General features: G+C 46.2%; 1 protein-coding gene across 4 annotated transcripts in view; it reads right to left on the bottom strand.

Annotated features, from left to right (window-relative positions):
* Nucleotides 1-18,345, bottom strand: part of NTRK3 (neurotrophic receptor tyrosine kinase 3) — a 433,575-nt gene that overhangs the window by 167,680 nt on the left and 247,550 nt on the right. For all 4 annotated transcript variants that reach the window (XM_044933422.2, XM_006070045.4, XM_006070047.4 and 1 more), the window contains one exon: nucleotides 3,194-3,382. In XM_044933422.2, coding sequence (XP_044789357.1) covers nucleotides 3,194-3,382 — 189 coding nt within the window. The remainder of the gene's footprint in view (nucleotides 1-3,193; nucleotides 3,383-18,345) is intronic.

The raw sequence follows: 18,345 nt of genomic DNA, 5'->3' as shown, positions 1-18,345 counted from the left end.
TGAAGCTTGAAGTCAGGTAGCTGTGTCCCTATGATGTCTTCCCACGGTCCACATTGCTAAATGAGATGAGGAAGAGAATCAGACAGGAGAGGCCCCCCTGGGGGGCCCCTGAGATATGAGCATTTCTTTTTGCTTAATCCCCTGCTCCTTGCCATCACCCCCAAAGGAGTGACCCCAGCCCCGTCTGCAGCATCGTAAACGCCCGCTGTTATTTATCCGCCCAGGCGCATGTGGTTTTAATTATTTATGATGGTGTCTCCTCGCACACGGGGATGTGTCTTGGAGTCCCTTGCCTTTGACTGATGAAGGCTTTGTAATCAGAGACCTGCTGTTTCCCAGCCCGTAAACCTCAGCGAGGAGAGGGCCGGGTGCTCCCCTCCCCGACTGTGTGAGTCAGCCACAGATTCACAGAGGGAGGATTAACAAAATCCCGTTACAAGGCTCCTGTACGTTGTTTGTCCTGCCACACGTGTTTTCTGAAAACAATTAGGAGCCGCCTGCTGTCTATTGACAGGGCACAATGTGCTGCTTCCCTGAAAAGGGCATCTCCCCTAAATATTGGCGGGTTTGGAGGATCTGAAGTCAGCGAGGGAGCCTACTCTGTGAGGTCTTGTTTGTTCTCTGCTCCCTCAAGTCTTGTCGCTAAACCTGCTTCCTCGCTGTCTCTGTTGACCTCGTCGTTTATACAGAGAAATGCTGTGAGAACCATAGAGAGGCTGCCTGCTTTGAGTCACAGACCCAAGGAGCTCCAGGGATGCTTCTCCGCTGCACCAGTTCCTAAGGCAACAGCTCCTTGGCTGGGGGCCGGGTCCTGACCTCAAAGGACATTCAGACCCCACAGGTCTCTCCACAGCGCCCACTTATTCCAACAACCCAGAAGGAGCCGCCTTCCCACACGTCAGATTCTCCCCGTGTGGACACCAAGTCACTCCCCGTGGGATCAGGAGCCCACGTGACCCTCCTCTACCCTGAGACCCAGAGCTCCCACTAACAGGAACACAACCCATCCTCATTTTTCCTGGGTTCTGCCTTCATGAATTCATCTACTTGCTACAATTGATGCGTAACCCCATAAACGCACAGGCACGGAGCTTTCACAGTTATTCACAAACATTCAAGGAGTGGTGACAAGTTTGAGTCACCCCCACACGCATATCCCTAATTAACGCAAAAAAGCCATGCTCTCTGCCTTCTTGTTGTGGCTCTTGTGCTGTAACGAGTGTCCTTCTCCTGGTTTATTCAATGCCACTTTCACTGCATATTTGTGCTTTCTGCAGGCGAGTTCGCTGTTTAAAGCAGCCCCCGAGCAGAGTGCTGAAGCAAGGTCTAGTGTTTCTATGAGCATGAACACTGTGATGTGCCATATGGAGAAAACAGGTGTGTTTGATAAGCTTGGTCCAGGCCTGAGTCACAGTGCTGTTGGCCACTATGAGCTCAATGTTAATGAATCAATACTATGTATTAAGGTGTCCTTAAACAGAAGCACACGCAATACAGGTTACGTCTTGATCAACTGATAAAAAGGTTGTGACCAGAGGTTCACAAGGAACCTGACTCTGGATTTCCCCAGGAACAATGGTCCAGGGTTCGCTAATTTCATGTTCATGGTGATTTTATAGAATACTCAAAATAAGGAGAACCAGTTGCATATTCAACACAGCAGTTCCAAGCCTCTATTCAAGTACCAATATCACTCTAGAAAACTCAGCAATGCCAACCCCAGACTAAGCTCGGACTCACGCTAGCATCACGGAAGCACTTTCCTCATGGCCACACACAGGTCAGTCGAGGATGATCCTGATCTGAGGTGAAAGCTTTAAAGCCAGAGTAGAACCATTCTTGACACGGTCTTCCCCACTGTTTATCTGAAACACAGGTCTCTTTCTTCCCTTGCCCAGCCCTGGTCTAGAACCCAAGTATCTTTCCTCTAACTGGTACTGATGGGGGAGTACGACAAACACTGAGACAGATTCTAGAGGACTCTCAAGGTTGGGAGGCAAATGATGACCTTGTCCTGATTCAAGCTCAGTCCCTCCCACGGTGGCAATCCTCTCACTAAAAACAGAGCCGGAAAAACAGAAGCGAAGGCGGATGAGGTAGCTGAATGCCTGCTCTGCTATCAGACGGACTAGTGGGAGCAGCAAGAGTTCTGTGAACTGCAAAGAGTGCATACCAAATATAGACAGCTCCACCGGGGGAGAGCAAGGCCAGGGGCATTTCTCCCTGCGCTGACCTGGACCAGCTGACCGGATGAAGCGAACAGACTGGCAGAAGCCTGTGGGCAGGGGAGGGGGACTCCCAGCCTCCCCAAACCTCGGGTTTCCTGTCTGCAGATGAGGCCTTAACCTAACCCATCTCTTCTGTCCCTTCCAGCTCTAAGGCAGTCTCCAGGGCTCCCTCTCTGGACATCACTGACCATTCTGGGGGAGCAGGAGCAGTGGCAGTGGAGGGGTGTGAAATGGGGTCATTGAGCCTAGATTTGAACCTGGGGACACAGCAAGGGGAACACCTGCCAGAGGGAGGGCGGAGGCACCGGGGCTCCAGGGGCCAGGAGAGGCCCTAGCAGACTCAGCAGAAGTGCAAAGGGAGGACCCAAACCACCGGGAGGTAAGAGAGAGTAGGAAGCAGGTGCCCTGAGCCCTCTGATCTCAAGGAGACATCTACGGTGAGGAGGGGAGGGGTCTGAGCACAGGGTTATGATCCAATCCTCAGACCATACACTTCGGGGCACTGGAGGGGCAGCTGGAGAGATGTTTCCATTCCAAAGGTATGCACCACCCTTCCCTCCCTTCCCCTCTCGGGGAGGTGTGGGTGGAGGGCCTGACGACCTTGGGGGCCGTAGTCTGGGCAAAGATTCCTGTACACACAGGCCAGGTGTCTACAGATACAGCCCGCTGTGCCTGTGTCCCTGCCTTACTGGAAGCCCCTCTCCAGGTGGGGCTGGGCCTCCTGCCTCCAAGCTGATTCCCCTTCCCCTGCCCCAAGCCCGCTCCACCCAGGGGCCTCTGTCCCATGGCATCCCTTTGCCCAGGCTGTTCATCGAGTTTTTAGACAAAGAAGGAGGGTCCCTTAGAGAGTGGGAAGTTAGCAGATGGTAGGTCACCCCAGAATGTTCCAGAACCCCCACCTACATGGTCTATCACCATGCCCCCCTCCAACCCCAGGAGGGACAAGATTCTCCCATGGTACTCACATGTGTCTGGCTTGTGGCAGTTGTGTCCCTGACGGAAGTACTGGGGATTCTCGATGACCGGGATGCGGGTCATGCCGATGACCACCGTGTCTGGCCCGGCATCCAGCGACGAGGGCGTGGTGATGCCATGGTTGATGTGATGCAGGGGACTAGCCGAGTCCTCCTCACCGCTGATGACAGCCACAGGACCTGCACACCCCAGGAGAGACATGGGACCCGGGTGAAGTCACATCCAGCCAGCGCCCAGCCCTGCCCACGGATCCTTCCATTATTTTTTCCCATCATATTTTCCACAGGAGTAAAATCCACTAGAAGGATATTCCCCAAATGCCCTAGATTCTGAATTGACAATAACCCCTTAATTCTCTCTCATGAGAGGGAGAAAACTTTACCCCACCATGCCATGGAAACAGCTGCAAAAGAAGAGTGAAATAATGACATGATTATTTCCTCTTTCTTCCCATCTAAATTAGTTCAAAATAATTAAAAGTTAAATGTATTCACTTATGTAACAACAACAGGATTTACAAAATGGCCCAGTGGTAGTATGCACCCTGTCCTTTGTCTCTTCAAGAGCTTTCAAAATTGCTATCACTGTGGGGACTTCCCTGGTGGTCCAGTGGGGCTAATACTCCGAGTTTCCAATGCAGGGGGCACAAGTTCAATCCCCGGGCAGGGAACTGGATCCCATGAGCTGCAACTAAAGACCAACTGACCTGGCACAGCCAAATAAATAAATAAATATTTTAAAAATAGACAAAGCTACTGATGCTGGGTCCCACCCCCAAAGATTCTGACTCAGCTGGTCTGGGAATGTATCTTGGGCATTAAGATTTAAAGAGTTTCCTTGGGAGTCCCACGTCCAGCTAAGTCCCTGGAGGCTAAGAACCTTTCCAGCATGGCCATCAGATTCCTACAGGAGTAGGAAGTAACTTTCACTTGACAAAGAATCTGCCTGTAATACGAGAGGCCAGGTTTAATCCCTGGGTTGGGAGGATCCCCTAGAGAAGGAAATGGCAACCTACTCCAGTATTCTTGTATGGAGAATTCCATGGACAGAGGAGCGTGGTGGGCTGCAGTCCACGGGGTTGTAAAGAGTTGGACACAAATGAGAGGCTAACACTTTCATTTGCTCTCAAGCCTCCCTGGCCCAGGACAGACTTGTATCCTGTCTTGCATAAGTCCAATGCAGGCTCGCATCTGACTTGGACCAGCTTCCACAAATGACCACACTGAGGCTGGAACACTATTAGCCTATGTGCAGCTGAGCCAGCAGTTCCTCTCTTTTTTTTTTTTTTTTTCTGGCTATGCTGGATCTTTGCTCCTGGGCACCAGTTTTCTCTAGCTATGGTGAGGCGGGGGCTGCTCTCTAGTCGCGGTGCTCAGGCTTCCCAATGCAGTGGCTTCTCTTGTTGAGGAGCACAGGCTGTAGGCACATGGGCTTCAGTGGTTGTGGTGTACAGGCCTCGTTTCACCAACGGCATATGGAATCTTCCCAGGCCAGAGATCGAACCTGTGTCCCCCACATTGGCAGAAGGATTCTTAACAACTGGACCACCAGAGCGAAGTTCCATGTCCCACTCTTGAGAGCACTATATTTGCCCCAGTGACTTCAAAGAATACCATTTGCATCTTCACCAACCCCAATGCCACCATTTTCTACCCCAAAGAAAAAGCCTAGGACCTAAGGTGATCTGTGAACACAAGTTGACAAAGATAATTAATGCTACAATCTTGGTAAAGCAATGATTCTGTTTGCTGGTGTGATTCTCCCCTACCTACAAATAAAACTCCTGTAAAGTGAATTAGCTGTGACTGTTTGTGGCTTTCTACAAGTGGCGTTTTAAATGGCTGCTTTGCAAGACACATGGTCCCAAGACAAAGTGCCTGCCATGATTTGGTTTTGCTGCTTGAACAATATTTCCACTGCAGAAATCCATTACATCTTACTGAAGTTTATGGGAAGAATATTTCCCATCAGATAGCAAGGTGAAGCAGCAATGAGGCTGAACTAAATGGAAGACGGGTAAATGCAAACTGAGGACCCTGAATTCCACTCCGTAAGCACAGACAGGCTTGTTATGATCTGTAACAAATGTCTGACTGTGCTTGGAGACCACTTGAAAAAGTCGCAAGAAGGGGTTGCCGAAATTCTCGCAGTCATCACGTGCCTTGCAGAGAGACCAGCTCCTGAAAAGACATTGTAAACTTTTTTGAAGCACTTCAGAGTGATTTCCAGTTAAACACGGCTAGAGCACAGGTCTCTACCTCCTCTCCACGTTAACATACAAAGGAATTAAATAAATATTGGTGCACAAAGAGGAAGAGGGAAGGCAAGAGGAAACGAGGTATTTCAACAACGTTTGGGAAGATGAAAAAGCAGAGAAGCAAATCTTGCTTACAAAGAGGAGGAAGATATGGGAGAAAGGACCACAGGGTCTGTGGCAGGGTTATCGCATAAATGAAAGCATGTGTGCATACAAGTGGATACAGACCAAGGCACAAAATTATGAAATGCCAGAACCATAAGGATAAGGAGAAGACGCTAGGAGCTCCCAGGAGGGTGGGACAGGTCATATTTCCAAAGGAACTGGAATCAGAAAGACAGCATAATTCTCCATAACAACTTCATACTGTTACTTTTACTGAGCAAATTGCTTCAAAATTCTGATGGACAAATATTCAACCTAGAATTCTACACCTAAAAATGTATTCACCCAATGGAAGGGCAAAAGAGATGTATTTGCAGACATGGAAAACTTTACCTTGCCCTTTATTAGGAAGCAACAGCAAGTGGAAGCTTCAGCCAAACAAAGGGGCAAAGGAAGAAACGGGGAGTCCAGGGATCCAGTTCACCAAAGACCAAGCAATGGAAGGCCCCCACACCTCAGCTTCTTCTGTTCTCAGCATTATAGGATGTGAGTTGTTATGGCAACATGCAAGAAGGGCATCAAGTCAGGAAGAGTTTGGAGACAATAGAACACTGGACATTCAAATCAGCTTTCATCGTCCATGGACAAAGGGAGTGGTCAATAAAATGTTTCAGAAGGCTGTGCTCTGAAACAGCATTGATGTTCTTGACATTATTTATTCTAGAATTTGAAAAGGGCTTAGGAAAGAGCCATAGGTAGAAGAGTCCTTCTGCAGTTGGGTTTCCCAGGTGGCACTAGTGGTAGAGAATCCGCCTGCCAATGCAGGAGATGCAGGTTCAATCCCTGGGTCAGGAAGAGCCCCTGGAGAAGGGAATGGCAACCCACTCCAGTATTCTTGCCTGGGAAATCCCCTGGACAGAGGAGCCTGGCAGGCTACTGTCCATGGGGCCACAAAAGGGTTGGACACAACTTAGCGATTCAACAACCACAGTAAGCCATGGAAAGCGATGGCTGGGGTTGCTCACAAAGACTAGGGAAAAAAAATCAAAGAATAAAGCAGGTTTCAGAGCTCTGGAGGACCCACTACTTAAAATGCACACAAAAGAAAGGGGGCTGGAAAAGGATGAGAAGAAATGCTCAGAATAGTAGAAAAGAATCAGAAAAGGCTACTGTCTTTGAAGTCAGTCAGTCTATATACAGAGGTCATGTAAGATGAAAAATGAAATCAAGTCATTGCATTTGACAGTAAGAAGGTGGCCTTGATGAGAGTACTTTCCACAAAACAGGGGAACAATATATAACAAGTCAAAAAGGGAGAAGACGGTAAATAGGAAAGAAAAGGTCTGAAAGTTAAAGACTCAATCTAGAGATCCAATATATGATTAAAAGGAGGGAGACAGAGAGAAGAAGAGAAAGATGAAAGACTAGGGGAAAAAAAAAAAAACCTATAGAAAAATTTGCCCAACATACTGTCTAGTCAGTTCCCAAAACAATTAACACACACATACAGTAAGCTGAGGAACTAGAAAAATTACCATCCTCCTCATCATTTTTATTATTGAATGGTTCCCATGTATCGGGCTTGGGAAAGTTCACTTCTTTATTTATACTGCCTCTGTGAGGTTGGTATCAATTTCTCTCCATTTTATAGATGGGAGCATGGAGGCATAGAGTAGTGATGTGCCCAAGGACACACACTAGTGAAGAAGTGGTGATGCTGGAATTCAACCCATTGATCTGGCCCCAGAGCCTGTATACCATTCCATAGAGCTGCCTCCTTGAAGGTACAGACTGAGAAAATGGATTTGTTCAAAGGGACATTTGATCGAGTCCATTCATTCTCCTGCTTATGAGCAGCTGCTTTCAGATGCAGGTCCCTGAGACCCTTTTTTAAAGATGTCCCTCTTGAACCTTGAGAATGGGGACCAGAGTGTGTCACCTCATTAGACTCACCCAGATAGATTACAGATAATTCATCATCTGCCCCCTCCCCGAGGCTGTGAGCACTCTTACTCAACTTCACCCACATCAGAAAGAGCACAGTGCCGTCAGTCTGCTGTCCAATCCTCAAGGCCCTCTTACTCACCTCTGCTTGGCCGTACACCACACTCCTTGAAATACAAACCAATCAAGAGTCCGCAGACCCATCACTTCCAAGGATGTGAGAGAAGCCTGCAGCTTGCTCCCACCTGCCTGTGCCCAGTCCAGCATTGCTTCCTAGTAGGGATACAGCTGGAGCTGAGCAAGGTTAAGTCCTCCTTGGAGAGGGCTGTTCTGGGTGTGACAGAATATGTGGCATCCTTGGACCTGGGCATGACAAGCCAGTCTCAGGTTCATCCACTGTAATGAAGGGACCACTCTGGGAGGGGATAATGCTAGTAGGGGAGGCCATGTATGTGTAGGGGCAGGGAATATACCAGAATTGTCTGTACCTTCCCCTCAATTTTGCCATGAACCTCAAACCACTCTTAAAAATAAATAACAAAAAAAAAGTTTAAATTAATGTTTTTAAAAAGCCAGTCTTAGAACTTCTCTGGTGGTCCAGTGGTTAAGAATCCACCTGTCAATGCAGGGGACACAGGTTCGATGGCTAATCTGGGAAGATCCCACGTGCCGAGGGGCAACTAAGCCCATGCCCACACCTACTGAGGATTTTCTCTAGCTCCTGTGCTCCACAACAAGAGAAGCCACTGCAAGGGAAGCCTGCACACCTCAACCAGAGAGTAGCCCCTGCTCACCGCGACTAGAGAAAGCCCGTGTGCAGCAACAGCAAAGACCCAGCACAGCCAAAAATAAATAAACACAAATGTTTTTAAAAGCCAGTTTTCCCACGCAAGACGTAACACATTTCCACATACCCTCTTGGGGTGACAAAACTGTCCCAGATTGAGAACCGCTTGATAGAGGCAACCAGCATCAACCCTAAGAAACAATCTCCCTTCCCGAGTCTGGCCAATTTCCCTGTCACTTGCTTCATGGGGAAAACCACAGACCTGTGGTCCCTCTGGGAAACAAATCAGTTCCCCTTACCTGAATATCCCCAGAAAAAGAATCTATTAAGATACAAAGAAGGGACGGGTAATTCAAGAGACATCTCAGCTGTCTGGGGAGCTTTCTTCTCTTTCCTGAGCCCCAAGGCAGGTCAGGAGGAGTCAAGCTTGCTGTGTTCTGAGCTCTCAACACACACACACACACACACACACACACTGTCTAGTATCTGCGATGGGTCTCTCTGCTGTAACTAATCCATTCCGAACTACACAATTATTTTGATATGCAGCACTAATAAACAAAAAGAAAGAAGCCAGCTTACAGTCTTTCTGGTAAGTTCAAGCTTTTGAGAGAGACCTGAAGGAAAACAGGTCTGCTCAGACACCCCCCCATCACATGATTCTCTTCCCAAACAGGTGCTTTTTCCTTTCCTTCACATCAGTGGTAGGTTTTGATCTTTCACTACACCATAGTAGAACCAATGAATAATTAGAGAAAGCTTGATGATACCGACAGGTGTCCGGCCCAGCAGGATGGTCCAAACTGTTTTTCTCTTCCCCCTCACTGCTCCTTCTGCAGGAAAAAATAAGGGAGCAGATCCAAGAATGGCTCAGACTTTCACAAGTGGTGGATTCCAATGTAGGGCTCAGTATCCTGCAGAAAGCAAAGGCATCCCATGGGAACAGGACAGGGACTTTCCCTGCAGTGCAGTAAGCGTGGACCCAGGTGGGTGGGGCCCCCATCACAGGGGAGCTGGGGGCTGCAAGCCACACCTGGATTCGAAGGTCCCGGAAACTTCAGAAGCCTCGGCTTACTCAGGGTCCACAGTACAAAAGGTGAGGGGCGGGGGGACGTGTATGACACACTCTCCGAAAGAGGGAAGGGCAGCAGCCACCCTGGTCATGCATTACCATGGAAACATGTTCTGCCCATTTTGGATCAAGGGGAGGACCTCCTTGAAATGAGCTCTCCAGTGTTTCCCATCCTTGTCACTTAAATCCCCTTCTATTCCACCAACCCCCTAACTTACAAGCATTAACAATTTTCAGATATTTGGCCCCAAGAACACCCAGCATTGACACTCCACTCTGGCCTTTTCCCAGTCAATGTGTGGAAGTGGAAATCTCCCATTTCCAAAGGAATGACCTAGAGTCCCAAGGATGTGGTTATAACAAGTAGGGAAAGGAAGGGAAAATTAACTTTTAACCAGTCAATCCTAAAGGAAATCAACCCTTAATATTCATTGGAAAGACTGATACTGAAGCTGAAGCTCCAATACTCTGGCCCCCTGATATGAAGAACCGACTCACTGGGAAAGACCCTGATACTGGGGAAAGACTGAGGGCAGGAGGAAAAGGGGATGACAGATGAGTTGGATGGCATCACCAACTCAATGGAAGTGAGTCTGAGCCAGCTCCAGGAGATACTGAAGGACAGGGAAGCCTGGCATGCTACAGTCTATGGGGTCACAGAGTCAGCCACAACTTAGCACCAAAGAGAAGCTGTAAAGTGCTTCCCTTAATTGAAAGAGTAAAAATTCTTCATTTAGTAAGGAAAGAAAAAAATTGTAAGCTGAGATTGCTAAGATTCAGAGTAAGGACCAATCTTCTATAGGCGAAATTTTGAAGAAGGAAAAAGGAACTAATGCTGGTTTTGCTCTCATACCTCAAACTGAAGAAATTATAACCACCGTTCATGGTGAGCCCAAGGTTAAGAAGGATAGGCATTACATTTGTATAATAAGATACTGTGAGAGAGAAATCACACCCATGTAACTTTTATTACAGTGTATTATTATAATTGTTCTACCTCAATTATCAATGCCATCAATCTCTAACTGCACCTAATTTATAAATTAAATTTTATCATTTGTGTTGCTTAGTCACTAAGTCATGTCTGACTTTTTTGTGACCCCACAGACAGTAGCCCACCAGGCTCCTCTATCCATGGAATTTCCCAGGCAAGAATACTAGAGTGGGTTGCCATTTCCTCCTCCAGAGGATTTTCCCAACCCAGAGATTGAACCTGTGTCTCCTGCATTGCAGGCAGACTCTTTACCACTGAGCCACCTGGAAAGGCCAAACTTCATCATAGGTATGTATATATAGGGAAAAACATAGTACATGTAAAGTTTGGTTCTATCTTCACTTCCAGGTCTCCAATGGGGGTTCCAGAATGCATCCCCCATGGACACAGGGTCAGGGTGGGCTACTGTACATCCATAGGAAATGAGAACACTATGTCAAAGAGATAGCTGCACCCTCATCTTCAGAGTAGCATTACTTACAATAGACCAGATATGGAAACAACCTATCTACTGACGAATGCATAAAGTTGAATCATATATGCATATGGAGCTTCCCAGGTGGCTCAGTGGTAAAGAATTCATCTGCCAAGCAGGAGACGTAGGTTCGATCCCTGGGTCAGGTATCTTCCTTGGAGAAGAAAACGGTAACCCATTTCAGTATTCTTGCCTGGAAAATGCCACGGACAGAGGGGCCTGGTGGATTACAGTCCATGGGGTTGCAAAAGAGTCAGGCATGACTTAGCAACTAAACAACAATACAGATATATATATATATATATATATATACACACACACACACACATATATGTATATATGTGTGTGTGTATATATATGTATATACATATATATCTATATACACATATATATGTGTATATATGTATATATATACCCAGTGTGTGTGTATGTATATATACATATATATATATATACATACATACATATAATGGAATTGGTATATATCAAGCAGTTTTGATAAGAATATCAAATGGAATATTATTTAGCCATTAAAAAGGAGGAAACCCTGCCGTTTGCGGCAACATGAATGGACCTTAGGGGCATTATGCTAAGTGAAATAAGGCAGAAAAAGACAATTACCATAAGATTGCACTTATATGTGAAATATTAAATGAACAAACAAAAAGAAGTTCCAGGGATATAATGCACACCATGGTAACTGCAGTTAATAATACTGTACTGTGTATTTGAAAGTTGCTAAGAGAGTATATCTTAAAAGTTCTCATTGCAAGAAACAAAATTTCTAACTATGTGTGGTGATGGATGTTATCATTTCACAATATATATAGGTATGGCCTTAGAAAGCATCACTATGAACAAAGCTAGTGGAGGTGATGGAATTCCAGTTGAGCTATTTCAAATCTTGAAAGATGATGCTGTGAAAGTGCTACACTCAATACGCCAGCAAATTTGGAAAACTCAGCAGTGGCCACAGGATTGGAAAAGGTCGGTTTTCATTCCAATCCCAAAGAAAGCCAATGCCAAAGAATGTTCAGACTACCACACAATTGCATTCATCTCACATGCTAGTAAAGTAATGCTCAAAATTCTCCAAGCTAGGCTTCAGCAATACATGAACCATGAACTTCCAGATGTTCAAGCTGGTTTTAGAAAAGGCAGAGAAACCAGAGATCAAATTGTCAACATCTGCTGGATCATGGAAAAAGCAAGAGAGTTCCAGAAAAACATCTATTTCTGCTTTATTGACTCTGCCAAAGCCTTTGACTGTGTGGATCACAATAAACTGTGGAAAATTCTGAAAGAGATGGGAATCCCAGACCACCTGACCTGCCTCTTGAGAAACCTATATGAAGGTCAGGAAGCAACAGTTAGAACTGGACATAGAACAACAGACTGGTTCCAAATAGAAAAAGGTGTATGTCAAGGCTGTATATTGTACTGTATATTGTCACCCTGCTTATTTAACTTATATGCAGAGTACATCATGAGAAAATCTGGGCTGGAAGAAGCACAAGCTGGAATCAAGATTGCCGGGAGAAATATCAATCACCTCAGATATGCAGATGACACCACCCTTATGGCAGAAAGTGAAGAGGAACTAAAAAGCCTCTTGATGAAACTGAAAGAGGAAAGCGAAAAAGTTGGCTTAAAGCTCAACATTCAGAAAACAAAGATCATGGCATCTGGATCACCACTTCATGGGAAATAAATGGGGAAACAGTGGAAACAGTGTCAGACTTTATTTTGGGGGGCTCCAAAATCACCACAGATAGTGACTGTAGCCATGAAATTAAAAGACGCTTACTCCTTGGAAGAAAAGTTATGACCAACCTAGATAGCATATTCAAAAGCAGAGACATTACTTTGCCAACAAAGGTCCATCTAGTCAAGGCTATGGTTTTTCCAATGGTCATGTATGGATGTGAGAGTTGGACTGTGAAGAAAGTTGAGCGCCGAAGAATTGATGCTTTTGAACTGTGGTGCTGAAGAAGACTCTTGAGAGTCCCTTGGACTGCAAGGAGATCCAACCAGTCCATTCTAAAGGAGATCAGCCCTGGGTGTTCTTTGGAGGGAATGATGCTAAAGCTGAAATTCCAGTACTTTGGCCACCTCATGCGAAGAGTTGACTCATTGGAAAAGACTCTGATGCTGGGAGGGATTGGGGGCAGGAGGAAAAGGGGACGACAGGTGATGAGATGGCTGGATGGCATCACTAACTCGATGGATGTGAGTTTGAGTGAAGTCCGGGAGTTGGTGATGGACAGGGAGGCCTGGTGGGCTGCGATTCATGGGATCGCAAAGATTCAGACACGACTGAGCGACTCAACTGAACTGAACTGACTCACTACACTGGGTACCTGGAACTAATATAATGATATAATGTCATACATCAATTACATCACAATTAAAAACAAAACAGTGTGTGACCTGCTACATTGTCTTTTTCCTTCCTCGGCAATTGTTAAAGCATGAGGCAGAGCCCCAGGCAACCTCCATCCTGAGTGAAACTGACATAGAGTTGAGGTCTCCAGCCAACATTGGTGCACATGTGCATAAGTGAGAAATACAGCTTTGTTGTTTTAAGTCACGGAGATTGGCAGAGGTGCTGTTTGTTATTACAGCATAACCCGATTCATGCTGACTCATATAGGAATGAAGTCGTCTTGCACTTAACAACGTTACTTTAATTCTTTGCTTCAGACAGTGAGCATGCTTCACACCATCCTCAACAAATCTTTACAAAATTGCCTTATGCGAAGGACGGGTTTATTGTCCTCAATGATGTGATTTATCTTAAAATGCTTCTTCCCAATTCTCTATCCCCAAATTAAACTCTAACTAATCTAGTTCCACAAACAGCCAGATCATGGCTTCTTCTGTTGAAAAAAAAACTCCGCCCTACCTCAATCTGACTTGGGAAGTATAAGAAAACAAACCTGGATGGGTCTCATGGTTTTTTAATGTGTCAGAATGAGGCAAACAAGCCAACCTTTAGATTAAGGAAATGATTTTTTTAAAACTTCAGCCTTTTCCTACTGATAAAAATCAGACAATGACGTGTCCCTGATGGGTAAGAGCTTTGCATCAACAAATCCGGGAGCAGAACTCATAAAATGGAATAAGTGAAAGCAGAACAAACACAATTAAAAACCCAGCCATGCTCAGAGAGGGATTCCATTTACTGTTTCATAAAAAGAGCTTAGTCCTTGGAGGCAAACAAAAGAAAATCAGTTTCTTAATTTTTATTGGCAGGGGTGGGTCAGAGGCCAAATGAACATAGGCTGAGCCCAAGAGCATACCTAAGGACAAGTCACCAACTGTCTGTTCCTGGACCACCTCCTCCGGTCCCTCCCCTCTCTGCCTCCTCTAGCTTCCTGACAGTCTTCGCCTCTGTGATCTCTGGGGCTCGCTGGGTCCTGCAGGCTGCCCAACAAGGCGTGCCCTCCTCACTTCTATGTTCCTCTGCCTGAATCATTTCCCAAAAGATAAGCTTTATTCTCTGGCTTCTATTCCCTCCCAGCCTCTTACAGGAGCCAAAGACTTTGTGCATGCCTGGTAGCATTCACAGCTTGGAGGTATCGCTTGGTGACTGAAAATGATGCTGGTTAACAACCATGCAGAGAATGCGCATGTAAGGGAAAGGAAGGCAGGACTGGCTCTCTCTGAACACTTGATTTTCCTTATCTCAGTTAATCATCACAACAGCCCTGAGGGTAGATCCTGTTATCCCCGTAACGCAGTGGAGGAAATTGAAGCTCAAGGATTCATCATTTGCCCAAGGTCACACGGTTAATAAATGGTACACTGACTTAGGTCTATCTGACTTCAAAATTTGGGCTCATTTCACTGCATCATGCTGCCTGACCCTCCAGCATTGTTTTTCTGACACTGGAAAAAGTTATAATGGGTCAACCACAGCTCCTTCCCAATCGTTATTCCCTTGTAACTCATTTGTAGGGAACTGGCTTCACTGAGGAGGGGAGCTCACAACATTTCCAAGGAACTTTAGACCCACAACCCACGCACCCAGTTGTAGCTAGCAGAGGTAACCTGGGGTTCATAGACAGAGTGGCAGGCAGCAAGGGGCCTGAGAAGGTGGAAATAGGCGGCCTGGAAGAAAGGCAATTGTCATCATCTTTCTCCAAAGACTTTATACAGACAGTGTTTCAGAATATTCCAGGCACAAACAGAAAGTGAGTAATCACCTTCCTATTGCATATATAAGCCAACTGAAGTACAAAATGCTGGTGTTTTTGTCTAAGGCCCCATAAAGAGATTATAGCTCAAGTCTCAACTTTCCTAAATTTAGCATTAGCCACCTGACTAGTCAATATTACCCCAAAGTAGAGGCATTTATTTCCTCCAAAGACTTCTCCATAGATTTCTATACATACAGCTGATTCACTTTGCTATACAGCAGAAACCAAGACAACAAGGCAAAGCAACTATACTCCAAAGGAAATTAATTGGAAAAAAAAAGAATTATGCACAGATTTTCCCCATCCTTTTGGGGACTGTGGGTGAATAGAGGGAAACATCATTTCTGAGCTTCCTGTACTCAGTCCTGGCATGTTGGATCAACGAGGTGGTCCTGCCATGTTGGATCAACAATGTCTCCATGTCCTTCACCCACTCACTCATGTCTGATTTTTCACTAACGTAACTGTATTGCATAATCAGATTTCAACACTAAGACCAAGGGAAGGAGAGCCCAGATTCCAGAGGCATCCAGAGCTAAGCCTGGATGCCTCTAGCTTCACCTAGTTCACAAAAGGGAAACAATATCTAAAACCTCATTGGTTGACCTGTGGATGGTTTCAGCGTGAGGTTCTTTAAATCAAAGAGAGGCATGACTGGGTAGAGGGCTTCCCTGGTGACTCAGTGGTAAAGAGCCTGCTTGCCAATGAAGGAGAAGCGGGTTTGATCTCTGGGTTGGGAAGAGCCCCCTGAAGAAGGAAATGGCCACCCACTCCTGTATTCTTGCCTGGGGAAATCCCGTGGACACAGGAGCCTGGTGGGCTACAGTCCATGGAGTTGCAAAAGAGTTGGACACAACTCAGTGACTTTGTTGTGGTTGTTTAGCCACTAAGTCGTGTCCAACTGTTTGTGACTAAACAACTAGTTGCAACTAAACAACATAACTAGTTAGAAGAGACGGATTAAATTTCTTTAGGAGAAACTTGGGCCCTTAAAGGCACTGGCTCATAGGGGGCTTCTCCACTAGAAAAGCTTCCTGTAGTTGCCCGGGTCTCATGCACTGCTTTCTAAGCAATAGCTTATCCAAGGTATGTCAGGCAGAAATCCCTTTCATGGGATTTCTAAGTACACGTGGAGTGATGCCATGGCATATTGCCACCTATAAAAAATCCTGCTTCCTTCTGCAGAGTGATGGCCTTATGTACTCAAACAAAACACTAGAAAACAGCCAATGTCTGCTGAGCACGTATTCACCATGGGCACTGTCCTGTCTCATTCAAGTCTCACAGTGGCTCAGTGAAGTGGGTCCTATAATTAGAGTCAGAGCTGCTGAGTAATCTGCCTCAGGTCACACTGCATCGCGTTTAGGCTGGAGCTGTTGGGCTCCAGAGTCCATAATCTTAATCACTCCCCTAACTGCCTTACGGTGTGTGCGTGCGTGCTGAGTCGCTTCAGTTGTGTCTGACTCTGTGCGATCCTATGGACGGTAGCCCGTCCGGCTCCTCTGTCCATGGGATTCTCCAGGCAAGAATACTGGAGTGGGTTGCCAGGCCCTCCTCCAGGGGATCTTCCTGACCCAGGGATTGAACCCACGTCTCTTATGTCTCCTGTATTGGTAGGTGGGTTCTTTACCACTAGCACCACCTGGGAACATAATTATATACTCTCAAACCATTGAGGTCTAGAATAAAAACACTTCAATAAAATCTCCAATGCCCCTAAACTGAAGATGCTGCAATAAGGCCTGAATTTAGACTGGAGAGAAACCATGAAAGTCCCATGGTTTCTTCCAGAACAATCTGAGATTGTGAACTCCTCCCAAACACTGAGACTCACCCAGCCCTCCCTGGGCTGGGCACAGATTCCATCACCTTATGTCAGCCAAAAAGAATTTCTCCCTTTACTAGAAGATGCTCAGTGGGAAGGTCTGAGGCCTCCTAAGAGCCCCTAGTAGGGAGGGACAGGAGAGTTACAGACCCTAGAGCCTTTTAGAATGGGGATCTCATGATATGGTACATTAAAAACCATAGTCCAGGACTTCCTTGCTAAGTCACTTCAGTCATGTTTGACTCTGTGCAACCCCATAGACGGCAGCATACCAGGCCCCCTCTTCCCTGGGATTCTCTAGGCAAGAACACCGGAGTGGGTTGCCATTTCCTTCTCCAATGCATGAAAGTGAAAAAGTGAAAGTGAAGTCGATCAGTCGTGTCCGACTCTTAGCGACCCCATGGACTGCAGCCTACCAGGCTCCTCCATCCATGGGATTTTCCAGGCAAGAGTACTGGAGTGGGGTGCCATTGCCTTCTCCGGGACTTCCTTACTGATCCAGTAAAAATCCACCTTGCAATGCAGGGGGGACATGGTCAGGGAACTAGGAATCCCACATGCCTCAAAGCAACTAAGCCTGCATGCATCAAATACGGAGCCCTCATACCACAATTAGAAAGTCTGCGCCAAAACAAAAAATCCCCCATGATGCAGTGAATATTATGCGTGCCCAACTAAGACCTGATACAGCCAAATAAATAAATGTTAAAAAAAAAAAAAAAAACATAATCTAACATCAGTGGAAACCCCTCAGATCTGTGTGCCATACATTATTGCTCCAAGACATTTTCCTATCCTTGAACTTCCTTAATCACCTTGTGGGATACTCAAGCAACCCAACGAGATACTCAAGATAGAGACTGCCTTCTCCATTTCACAGATCAGGAAACTGAGGCTCAGAGTTGTTGAAGTGACCTAAGGCACAGTTGGGAAAAGCTGTGGCTTCAGTCCGGCTCTTCCAACTCCCCCTCCAATGTTCTTCAGAGCTCACATCAAACTCAATTCCTCTAGAAGCCTAAGGGGTGGCCATGCATCGCAATTCTCCATCTGGGGAGTAAGATGCAAACTGGCGTCTTTGGGAGCTGCGAGGACTCCCCACCAGATGGATCTTTGCAGAAGTTGTTTGGAGATTTCATGAGTTTGGCTGCAAATCTCTTCTTCTAAAATTAGAAACCCACAAGAGTGACTTAGAAACCATGGGGCCAACGCACATGAAAGAGAAGCAAAATAAACCCAGACAACAGGAAAGCCTGCCTCACAAAAGGCTGTAAAGGTCAAAGTCGGTCCCATGCGTGTCCAGCAAACTTATCCCAAAGAATGCAGATTATTGGGGTTGAAGAGACAACAGGGCTGTCAAGGCATGCCCAGGTTTCTCTGTGGTCTCCAAGTGGAGACCCAGGGTTCTCCGTTGGTGCCTTTGGAGGTCAACAGTTCCTGATCCTACATCTGCTGAGGGCTGTGCGCACCCTGAACCTTGCACT

This window comes from Bubalus bubalis, chromosome 20, assembly GCF_019923935.1.
Source record: "Bubalus bubalis isolate 160015118507 breed Murrah chromosome 20, NDDB_SH_1, whole genome shotgun sequence".
Classification (NCBI taxonomy): Eukaryota; Metazoa; Chordata; class Mammalia; order Artiodactyla; family Bovidae; genus Bubalus; species Bubalus bubalis.
Note: the sequence above shows the minus strand (reverse complement) of the source record. Positions and strands in the feature narration are given on the sequence as shown.